General features: G+C 34.2%; 1 protein-coding gene across 1 annotated transcript in view; it reads left to right on the top strand.

Annotated features, from left to right (window-relative positions):
* KCTD3 (potassium channel tetramerization domain containing 3) overlaps positions 1 to 12,413 on the top strand; it is a 48,183-nt gene extending 35,770 nt beyond the window's left edge. Inside the window, exons 11-16 of the mRNA XM_012638317.1 lie at positions 1,349 to 1,519; positions 5,071 to 5,226; positions 7,969 to 8,065; positions 10,683 to 10,867; positions 10,949 to 11,087; positions 11,827 to 12,413. Of these exons, the coding sequence (XP_012493771.1) occupies positions 1,349 to 1,519; positions 5,071 to 5,226; positions 7,969 to 8,065; positions 10,683 to 10,867; positions 10,949 to 11,087; positions 11,827 to 12,385 (1,307 nt within the window). The 3' untranslated portion in view covers positions 12,386 to 12,413. The remainder of the gene's footprint in view (positions 1 to 1,348; positions 1,520 to 5,070; positions 5,227 to 7,968; positions 8,066 to 10,682; positions 10,868 to 10,948; positions 11,088 to 11,826) is intronic.
* Positions 12,414 to 12,419: the final 6 nt, after the last annotated feature.

Genomic DNA, 12,419 nt, shown 5'->3' with positions numbered 1-12,419 from the left:
CACCTGGAAAATAAATTAATAGATTTGAATGTGTTACTTATACAAGATCATCATTTTACTGAATTTATTAAAGGAAACCATAATATTTAATATGAAAAAAATATTCTAGAGTATACCGATGAATTTTGATCGAAATCACAGTGGGGCATAAACTGTATTGCTCTAGAATCAGGGGTCAGTAAACTACAATTGCAGGACAAGCTAGCTGTTTTCATTAATAGTTTTACCTGCTCTCTGTGTTTGCTTTTGTGCCACAGTGACAGAGTTGAGAGATTGTGGCGGAGACAGTGTAGCATGCAAAGTTTAAGTTGTTTGCTATCTGGCCCTTTATGAAAGTTTGCTGACCCCTGCTTTAGAATGAGACACGGGGTTTTTTGTTTGTTTGTTTGTTTTGCAGTCTAATTAAAAAGTGGGGATAAAATTGGGAAAGTTTTACAAATCAAAGCACTTCTGTGATGGCAAGGGGACTTTTAAGGCATAAAAATGAAGTCATATTTCAGGTTATAGGAAATGTATTCCATGGCATGTTCTTTTTCCTTTGATTCCTATATTTTGAGGTGAATCAGTTAGTAAAGCTAGAATAGCTAGTAAAGCTAAGGTTCTCTATCTGTGGAAGCTTTTTAAGAATGTAGGTCACTGAGCTCCATCCTATCTTTAAATTTGCGATGGAGTCTGGGGACGTTTAAAAAAAAAGCAACAGCTGAACCTTAAATGATTAGAAGAGGCAACAGGTTAAGTGTGGTGTAAACAATGTAATGGGTATGTTTATTCCACAGTTGAGGGTTTTGAAACTATAAAATAGTATATATAATATTTGATTATTTGAAGTTGATTCAGTATTGTCGCAAAAATAAAACATGGTAATTCTAGGCTAGAAGTAACGTGGAATATTGCTTTTGGAATACTATTCTGTTTTAGTCGTATTTTTGACGTGGCAGATGTATTAATTCTTTAAACATGTGTTATGTACCTACTATGTGTCAGGCATTCTGTATAGTGACAGGTAAGAAGATGATGATTCGATCTCTGTCAATAAGGAATAGAGGTAAATAGATATGGAAATAAGTACAGGGTTAGTGTGTTGTACTTGTTGTGATTGAACCTAATACATGGTACAAAGGAGGAGGTGAGTAGTTCTTTCTTGGAATGAAGGTTAGGAAAAGATTTATAAGGGAAATAATTTTAAGATAGCCACAGAAGTCTTAAGATTTCTTTGCTGAGCTGGATTTTGGGCTGATATAAGCGCTGAACGCAGCTCTGCCTCTTTTATCATAGGGAAGCTTTGCACGAGCAGCTTTTTTACCATCATCATCTAATATATCACTTTTCAACTCTTGACTTTGTATAGGTGTCAGTGGTAACTGGATTGAGATCGCCTATGGTACAAGCTCTGGAGCAGTACGAGTGATTGTACAACACCCAGAGACAGTTGGGTCAGGTCCGCAGCTTTTTCAGACTTTCACTGTTCACCGGAGTCCAGTTACAAAAATCATGCTATCAGAGAAGCATCTTGTATCAGGTAAAGTGATTGTATTATTATTGATAAGGAACTTTGCCCTATGTATAATTTTCTGTACTACAAATAAAAAGAACATAAAATAGTGTTTTATGTGAGAAAAATATACTAAAAGAAATGATAGAAAAGTTTAATAACTGAAGAAATGATATGATTATGTTTTGAAGATTTCTTTGATTTTGCCTGGTTGTATTTTACATAAATTTAGGAAGTATGAAATTTTTTTATTTACTCTCTATTCTAATACTTTGTTCTCTTGGCATTTTTTATTGCAAAATATTTATTACCCTTTTGGGAAGAATTTTATTAGAGAAATTTTTCTAGTTTTACTTTTAATACAAATTTGGTTGATTATCTTAAGGTTTAATGCTAAAGTTGTAAATTTAGATGTGTATTTGATATTTGGTCATCTTATAAAAGTATTAAAATTAATAGAATGTATAAAGCGATTATCTGAAGAGACCCTTTTTTGTGGGTTTGTAATTCCTCATAGTCATATAAAAAATTTAAAAATTTAGATAATAATTGAATACATAAAAAATGAGGTACTAATTTTCAGGTTTAATGAATGCTACTTTCTGATCACAAAGTAAAATTCCATCGAAATTCATCGTGTGCGATAGAGGATTTCTAAAAGGCTTTATGAAAATTGAATTGAGTCAGGTATGTCGGTAGAGCTTGCTTTTTAGAGGAGTCTTACATTAACGCTTTTGTAGAGCATTTCCTGCCCAACTTAAAATTTTTATGAACATGATTTTGAAAAATAAGATTTGTTTATATGAAGACTATCTAAAAGGTGGTGCATCTTTATTAAAAGATTCTCAGTTTGATTTAAATACCAAGTGGAGCTGAAATATTTTGTCCATGACTAAATGAATGAATATAACTTTATTGAATGTCTAGTAATTTGGAGTTATAATTATGCCTTCCTAAAATAATCTCTTCTTTAGGCTTTCATAAAGTAATACTCACCTGCCCCACTGAGGAGTCTTTCTCTTCTGTTGTTGGTTCCTCTTTTGCCCAATTGCTGAGTGTTAGATTGCCCCTGAGCTCTTTCCTAAACTCTCTGTTCTTCTTTGTACTTTCCCTGGTGATTTGAATAGTAATTATCATCTATGTGCCAGTGACTCCCAGATTTTTCCTCCACCTGTGACCATCCAGAGTTCCAAACTTACATTCCAGCATGTGTATCTCTAGTTATATGTTTAATAGACATCTCAAATTTAAGCTGGACAAATAGAACTTCTGATGTTTCTCAGAAGCTATCTTAGTATACAATGTCACCATCTACGTATTTACTCAGACTGAAAATCTAAGAATCACCCTTGACTTCTCCCTTTCTTCCAGCCTTCACATAGTACAATCCTTCAGTAAGTCCCACTGGCTTTGCTGCAGCATATGTCAAAAATCTGATCACCTCTTTTTGCTGCCAGCCTAGTAGCTCAGATCATCATTTCTCCTCTAGATTACTGTGGCAACTTCTCAGCTCTTCCTGTGTTTTATTTTGCCTCTCTATGGTACATGTTCCATACAGCAGCCTGAAATATCTTTTAGAAATGCAAACCAGATCTGATTCCCAGTGGCTTCCAATTGTATTTAGAATAAATTTAAATTTCCATCAGGGCCTATAAGTCTCTTCTTGTTCTAGATCCTATTTACCTTTCACATCCCTTCCGAACTCCCCATGCCACTTTTCTTGTTGCTCATGACATTCTAACCTGCTGGCTTTTCTATTTCTTAAAAACGCCTTAGAACCTTTGCTCTTGTTCTTTTTACTTGAAATGTTTTGCCCCTAGATATTTGTTTGGCTACTTCTTGTCATTCAGGTCCCTTTTCAGATGCCTTCTTAATGAGGCCTCCGTGGCCACCTGGTCTAAATTGGCCTCTATCCAACAATAACTGTCTCTAATGGTATCTCAATTTGTTTACTTCATAGACTTACTACTTGATTTGTTTGCTTGTTTATCATCTATTTCCTTCTAGAATATAAATTCTACCATAGCAGGAACTTTGTTCACCACCCTATTTTCGGCACATAGCACAGTTCTTAGCACGTAAAAGATGCTGAATAAATGTTGTATAAAGTAAGGCAATTTGATCCTGTGAGAAGGTAGACTATTTTGCAAAGTTGTGATATTTAATGACAATGCTTAGAGATAGTAATGATGCTATTATTTTGATGGTTATAATGTTATTGTAGGGTGTGATGCCAAAGAACTACTTAGTAAAATTTGTATTTTAACATCAAATACTTTGTGTAGGTTTGAAATTTAAATAAATTTGTCAAGAAAAATACTCAGTTCAATAAAAAATCTGCACTATTTTATGTATACTCTGTTATGTTATTCTGCCACCTGGTGGATATCAACACATATGTAATGACATTCTTTTCTCTATAGTATGTGTTTTAATGCCTTAAATAAAAACTTTAGATAATGGGATTCATATTAACAAAATTGGCATAATTGTCCAATTGCATCAGCCAAAAATATTTAAGTTATTTTTCTGAATCCTAGGAAGCTTACTACTGAAATCAGAAAATGCTTTCCTGTGAAACTGATTAAAGAACCTAGAACTAAATGTTCCCTTTTTCACTAGAAAACTGGCATTCTGAGAATTGGAAATTTTGTTACATAAGAATAAAAAGTGTACAGACGTTACTACTATTTGCCAAAATTAAATTTGTTTCTAAAGTTGTGTTAATATATGTAACTGTGACATTTTATCCAGTAGGGAATTGTGTGTGTGTGTGTGTGTGTGTAAGAAATTTTGAGTACTTTGGTAGTATTTACCAGTGAGTTCATCGCTCATTGCTAACAATAACAAATTTCCTGAAATCATTATAAGTGGCAAATTAATGCATTTTTTAGGCATGCCAAAAAGTACAGTTTTTGCATTAGTGATACATTTTTTATTGTATATTTTGTAGTAGCGTATTCAGACAAAACAATAGCAATAGGTTAGGAGATATATCAATATATACCTAGTTAATATTTTCATTCAAAAAATAAATACTAGTTGAAGCATGTTCTTAAATACAGACTCTTATATAAAAATAATGCTTAGCTTTAGTACAGAATCTTAATTTTCCTTAATGTACCAGTAACTTTTTGGTAACTCTTCATCTAGGTTTTTTAATATTGAGTAACATAAGCAGAAACAGTTTCTATAGTTGGAAAAAATAAATTAGACAACTGTTTACTATGTAGTTTAGCCACAAAATAGTATAATATTCAACATTTTCTTGGTTACATTCCCATTATTTTTAACCTTTTCTACATTTATACCCTATAGGCTATTTTTCTAATGATCCATAGGTTTACTTATACACCTTATATTTGCAGCAAGGTAAACCATATTCAGTTCTTTCTCTTTTGTTAGCTAGGTACAAAGTATAATTTTAAGATAAATATGTCACTTGCCAGTTACAATTAACAGTGATCTGTTTAATGTAGATCGTTGTGAAAAAAGTTAAAATGTGTTTATAGAAGTGATTTTTGGTGGTACCCTTAATCTGTATTTAACGACTCTTTTGTGCTTTCTTTATCTCCTAGTCTGTGCAGATAATAATCATGTCCGGACGTGGACAGTAACTCGATTCAGAGGAATGATCTCTACTCAGCCAGGTTCTACTCCTTTGGCATCATTCAAGATACTGTCGCTGGAGGAGACAGAAAGTCATGGTAGCTATTCCTCTGGAAACGACATAGGTGAGTTAGATTATTCTGGAGCATTTTTAGATATTATGTTAGCAGTTCAAAAGAAGTGTATCAACTATATTAGAACCTTAAAAATGAATTTTAAATATGAATTTTTCATTTGTTTCTAAACTCATTCTAAACAGAAATATAGTGCATTTTGCTGATTAAGTTCTATGAATTCATAAATTTTACTGTAGCATTTTTCATTGTTTAAAGTTAGAAATGTCAAGAAAGTCATTGCTGGATTATAGGGTATGTGGGTAAGAATAGTAGGATATGAGAGTGGTGAATAGGCAGGCAGGGGCTAGATCATGGAAGGCCTCTATACATCACGCTAAGGAATTTAGATTTTGTCTTGTAAGTAATGGGGAGCTTTCGAAGGATTTTGAGAGTGATACTAGATTTGTGATATCTGTAATTCATCTTTCATGGCATGTAAGAAAACTTAGCATTGAAGCAAGGAAACCAAGAAGGAGGAATTTATTAATATTAATTATCTAAAGGCTAGGAGTCATTCAATAAGAATCAAAGGTATGGTGGTCATTGATTAGATGTGGCAGGGACATCTAGAATTTGGAAGGAGGGAGGAGTCTAGAATGACCCTCGGGATTCTTCCTTGGGAAATGGTGTAGCTCAGTGTCATTAACTGAAATAAGGGCATATAGAAAGAGGGACTGATTTTGAAAAAGAAGGTGAATTCAGACTTGTATATTTTGAGTGATAATGTGTTATGGATACCATTCTGTGGTATGAGAGTGTAAAGGTTGGAACTCTGGAGAAAGACCTTAACTCCTTAACTAGAAATTATATTTATGATTCATCAGCATATAAAGCCCTGGGAGAAGATGAGTTGTTCAGGGACAGCATGTATAATGTGAATAAAAAGGTATTATATTTAGAAACAGCACTATAAATTAATTGTAAAGCCCAATAAAATAAAGGTGACAGGGAGATATTTTCCTCTTTATACTTTTGTTTAAAAAAAAATCCTCAGAGACAGACAGACATATTGATCAGTAGGGTGGTATGGGTGGAGTCTAGATTGCAATATGTAATGGAGTAATAGATATTGGAAGTGACCATGAAAGGAATAAACTAATGGAGCTAATTAGAAGGCAAGGAAGTTCAAAGGTCATATTTTCAGTCCCTCCTCCTTTCTCCATTAAAGATAGTAAAGATCTTTTGTGTTCTGAGGAAAGAATCCAATTTGGGGAGAGGGTTTGGAGAAACCATAAATTGTGTTGGCGGGGGGGCACCGATAATTAAGATGTGAAGAGTTAGGTTATAGGAGAATCTCATGTCAAAATAAAGTTTAAGGGGAAAGAAGATATAGTTCCACAGTCTTCTCATTCCTAGTTATTCATCATCACTATTTTGACTTTGTGAGTTATTGGATGAGGACTGTCATTTCATTTCCATGGACTTAGACATCAGAAAGTTGTCCAGTAATTGAGTAATTGGATAGTATAGCAGAGAGCCAGACCCTGGAGCCAGCTTTGGTTTGTTCTATTATGTAGGACCTATGAGATCTTTGGTTAACTAATCCCTTGGTGCCTGTTTTCTCATCTGTAAAATGTAGATAATTGTACCTCTCTTATGTGGTTATTATGATGATTAAAATGAGTTAATATTTGTAAAGCATTTATCATGGCACATTGTAAGCATAATATAAGTATTTGTTAACTAATAATAAAAATGCCAGTTTGATTTATTGAGTGGTGTATGATTCATGTAAGATAACTTGGGATATATTGTCTTTAAAAATATTTTGAATTTGTTATCAACACTAATATTATTTTACCTAATGAATATAATGGGAAAGGAGAATTATTAAAATTTTATGTTTAAGTTTTGCACGAAACTTTTCTTTTACATTGTTGTTCAAACTCTTTCTAACATACATAATGAGCCATTTATCTTGTCTTGCCAAGTATAGTTAAGTGAAAATAATCAAATCTTTCTTTTTAGATTGAAAGCTTGCAGGGTACAACTCAGTAGTAAATTTCATACTGTACTTTGATCTTCAGACTGTACATTTTTTTTTCTTTTTTGGTTTACCAGGTACCCTATATGAAGTTGTTATCTTTTAATTTGCATCTTTAAATAAAAGAAATATTGAAGAAAAAAATTTGGTTAATGGAGGCTTCTGATTAATTAAATTCTATTTAATGAAGTTTCACTTCATATTTTAAGATTTTGCATATTGGCTTTTCAAAAAAGTAAAATCAATACATGAAGTGACTTAATTGATACATCCCTTTTTCAAGTTATAAGAATTTAATTCTATTTAATGAAGTTTCACTTCATATTTTAAGATTTTGCGTATTGGCTTTTCAAAAAAGTAAAATCAATACATGAAGTGACTTAATTGATACATCCCTTTTTCAAGTTATAAGAATTTAAGCACATTCTGAAAGATAGCAAATCTCCTTCTAAAAGGAGATTGCTTCTATACTGTTACTGTAGATTATCTTCAGCTTCTGTAGCCTTCTTGCCTAAAATATAATTTTGAAATATTGCATATTTGTTTAAAAATTTTTTAATGCAAATTGAAGTATATGTCCTATTGCATTTTTGTGTCTGGTTTTGACTTGGAGTACAATGCCTCCAAGCATTGTAGTACATTGGAGTACAATTGATAGGCATGAGAAATTGTTTTTTTTGGTATATTAGTATTAATGTTCCTTTTGTAAATGAATGAAATTTTAATTTTTTTTTTTTTTTTTTGACATCTTTTGTTTTCTGACCAAGGGCCTTTTGGAGAGCGAGATGATCAACAGGTGTTTATCCAGAAGGTTGTTCCCATCACTAACAAACTATTTGTAAGACTCTCTTCTACTGGGAAAAGGTATGTAACACTTTAAAGATGTTTATATTCAGAAGGCATTTTTGTCTTGCAAAACGTATGGCATTACTACCAGAAACAAATTGTTGAGAGAGAAATCTGTTCATTATCTCATGATTACTATAACTTAAAACAATATACTTCTTGTGCTTATTCTGTGGGATTTAAGATTTTCACCAATACTGTGGACAAGTAGGAGGGACTAGTTATATAGAACAAGAACACAAAAAAATTTGAAAAAAAATTGACAATTCATCACCCATTTATGATTTTCAAAAAAAATTCCTTAATCTGATAATGTCCATGAAAATAATTCTCGCAAACCTCATACTCATTGGTGAAATAGTAAAAGCTTTTCCCTTGTGTGATATTGTGAAAATATACATTTGGTCTTTGTCCCTGTTTCCTGATATACCCCTCCTGAAATCCTTGGACTAGTCAAAGTGGTAAGTGTCTTTTTGTATGCTGATGAGTTGACTGATGGCTGCTAGTCCCTAGCTTCAGGATGGGGCTGGGCACCAGAAAGATCAGCCCTACCTCACAGCCTTCAAGGAGGGGAGAGGGACTCAAGGTTAAGACCACCACCAGTGGCCAATGCTTATGTAATGAAGCTGTCATAAAACCCCAAAAAACTAGGTTCAGAGATAGCTGAACACCTGAAGGTCCTGGAGAGTGGTGTGCCCAGGGAGGGCATGGAAGCTCCATACCCTCTCCTATATACCTTGCCCTATGCATCTCTTCATCTGTATCCTTTAAAATATCCTTTGTAATTAACTGTCAAACATAGGTTTTTCCTTGAGTTCTGTGAGCCACTCTAGCAAATTAATGAAACCCAAGGAGGGGGCTGTGGGAAATCCAGTTTATAGCCAGTTGGGTCAGAAGCACAGGCAAAATAACCTGGGACTTGTGATCGGCACAGGAAGTGGGGTTCGGTTTTGTGGGACTAAGTCCTCAACCTGTGGGATCTGATGCTATGTCCAGGTAGATACATGTCAGAATTTAATTGAATTCAGGATACCCTGCTGGTTTCTGCTGCAGAATCCATTGTTTGCTTGGTGTGTGGGGGAAAAAAACCCACGTATTTGGCTACAGAAGTCTTTTTTGTTGTGAAGGAGTAAAGGATGTGCCATCCCAAAATATGCAGGATTGTTATGTTGATTATTTCTAGTTGAAAACATCGGTGAAATTGTAGCTTCAGAAAGAACTAGCTAATCTGTCTCTTCTGCATGCAGCAAGCTATAAAGATTCTCAGGGAGAGGTACCTTCCCTGTACCATGGTGAGAAAATAGCCCTTATCCCCAGAGACTAGGAATTGGGAGCTGCAGTGGACCTGCATGAGTATACTTACCAAAGTATCTTTCACTAGTTTTACACCCCCTATGTATCTCCTGGTGCCTCCCTGGAAATTTACTTCCCTAGCCAGATTTTCTTTGTCCTATCAATCAATCATTTCTTCTCACATTTATTGTTCTTTATCTAAAAATATAAAAGCATTTTGCTTTGACCACTTCTTCAAACTGCATTCTCTTGTGAAGATCCCAATGTACATGTAAAACTATTAAATTTTGCACACTTTTCTCTTGTTGATCTGCCTGGTATCAGTTTGGTTTCTAGTTCCAGCCAAGGGCCCGCATAAAAACTAAAAGGGAGATTGGATGTGATCTCTTGTTCCCATACAGTTGATTGTTGAGTGAAAGTAGAGGAAAAGCTCTTTGGTTTGTTTATTCCTATATTTATAGACCTTGATATTAGAAATGAAACTAAGATAGCCTATACCAATATATGTGGGTATGCAGGAATTAACTTTTTTCCCCCTTTTGCCCTGCCTATTAGGAAGCTCAGCTAAACTTCATATTCTATTCCTATAATGTTTCTCACCCTTTATATAAATTGTATTTCCTCTTCCTCTGATTTTTGACCTTCCATTTGCCTGTGCTAATTTTTTTGCAACTTTTTAAAAATAAGCTCCCTCAACTCTTTTAAAGTAGGCTGAGATAAATAATTCAATCAAGTACAATTCAGTCAACCCTTATGTGACTTTGGGAAAATCATTTGCTGACCTTAACCCTTGGCTTTTCTCATTTGTCAATGTTGATAATAATTGTTCTTGCTCAGGTTCTTTTATGTTTTATGAAAATCAATGGTTATAAAAATGCTTTTAAAAAGTTAAGAGTATTATTCTAATGAAGGCTACAATGTAGGCCATCTGCTTAGAGCCATATATTTTTTCTGATTTCAGATTTTTAAAATTTTCACATAAATTTTTAATTACTTTTTTAAGATCTCTTCTAGCATGACGTCTGTTTGCTTTGTTATTTTCTTCCTTTTTCAGTTCCACGGCTTCGTTTTAAAGAATTGCTCATTTCCAGCAAGGCACTTTCTGCTTTTCTTTTAAATCATTTGCCTTATTTCAATTATTTAATACATTGTTGTACAAGAACCTTTTCTCTATACTCAAAGAAACAAGGCTTAAATTTTATCCCATTGATTTGCCTTTATCCCCTTAAATCTGTCTTAGATATGTACAATATTCAACTAACATTGCAAATAAATTTATAAAAATCTGAATTATAAAATGTTATTTGTTCCCATGGTTTACGCTATACAATATCTTTTGCAGAATATGTGAGATCCAAGCTGTTGACTGTACGACAATATCCTCATTCACAGTGAGGGAATGTGAGGGATCCAGTAGGATGGGCTCAAGGCCAAGGCGCTACTTGTTCACGGGCCATACAAATGGCAGCATTCAAATGTGGGATCTGACCACTGCAATGGATATGGTTAACAAAAGTGAAGATAAGGGTAGGTTCCCGTGTAGAAAGACGTCGGTCACAGGGTAAGCTTTTGACATAAGTGATTTTAATGAGTGTTTGTTTTCCCAAGATGTAGGTGGTCCAACTGAAGAAGAGCTACTCAAATTACTGGACCAGTGTGATCTGAGCACATCGCGCTGTGCTACTCCCAACATTAGTCCGGCAACTTCTGTGGTTCAGCATAGCCGGCTACGAGAATCAAATTCTAGGTAGGTTAAAGGGTTGGATATTATAAGTTGAACTGATTGTTTTTGGGAAAATTGAATTATTGGAATCACATAGTTGTTCTAGAAAGCCATATTTTTCAAAGCATGTTTTTAATTAAGACTATGTTGATATTCAGGATTTTTTTGATTTTACTAAATTTTTCATCTACATGCATCTCTGGTTTTCATAGACAAAAGGCAAAAAATGCTGCCAATTTGGATGTCTATTATATGATCAAGAATTCATTCAGAGGGAATTAGGAAAATCACATTTCACCTTGGTTAATAAGTAGAGCTTTAATTACTGTCCTGCCTCAGGGACAGTATTAATCAAAGAGATACATTATTTTGTCTAATCTTACACTTGGGCATTATGTACTTTTAGTATGTATTTCAGTTGCCATGTTGATTAAAAAAAAAAAATCCCCAAATCTGAAGAACCGAAGGCCAAATACTTAATTGTATTGGTTTCCATAGGGGTTTCAAAGATTTTTTTTTTTCCAACTTTATTCAAAAGCATGACTGTGACTATATGTATGGTATTATTTGCATTAGTACTTTTACATACTATCTATATAATAGAGTACTTGATAAGTATGTATTTAAGAGAAATATGGATATACTTTCTATATTTGTGTAGTGTGTCTTTTGAGTAGTTTAAGTAATAAGATAAAGGAAGATAATGCTCCCTCAAAATCCTAGAGTGAACTCTGAAGTTTAATTTTTCAAAACTGTGTTTCAGCCTTCAGCTTCAGCACCACGAAACCATCCATGAAGCAGCTACTTACGGTTCCATACGGCCTTACAGAGAGAGTCCTTTGTTAGCAAGAGCAAGAAGGACTGAGAGCTTTCACAGTTACAGGGATTTCCAGACTATTAATTTGAACAGAAATGTAGAAAGAGCTGTGCCTGAGAATGGTAACTTGGGTCCAATACAAGCCGAAGTGAAGGGGGCCACAGGGGAGTGTAACGTGTCTGAGAGAAAGTCTCCTGGAACAGAAGTAAAAAGTTTGAGAGAATTAGATAGTGGATTGGAAACACATAAAACAGCTGAAGCTTTTTCAGAATCCAAGAAAAGGTCATCAGAAGATGAAAATGAAAATAAAGTGGAGTTACGGAAGAAAGGATTTGAAGGGGGAGGATTCCTTGGAAGAAAGAAAGTTCCCTATCTGGTGTCATCACCAAGCACTTCCGATGGAGGAACCGACTCACCAGGTACCGCGTCCCCGTCTCCTACGAAGACCACTCCGTCCCCGCGGCATAGAAAAAGTGATTCTTCAGGTCAAGAGTACAGTTTGTGAAAACTCACCGAAATGAATTGTTGTTTTATTAAAT

Source organism: Propithecus coquereli, unplaced genomic scaffold, assembly GCF_000956105.1.
Source record: "Propithecus coquereli isolate 6110/MARCELLA unplaced genomic scaffold, Pcoq_1.0 Scaffold129, whole genome shotgun sequence".
NCBI classification, from domain to species: domain Eukaryota; kingdom Metazoa; phylum Chordata; class Mammalia; order Primates; family Indriidae; genus Propithecus; species Propithecus coquereli.
This window is presented reverse-complemented; position numbering and strand designations above follow the sequence as displayed.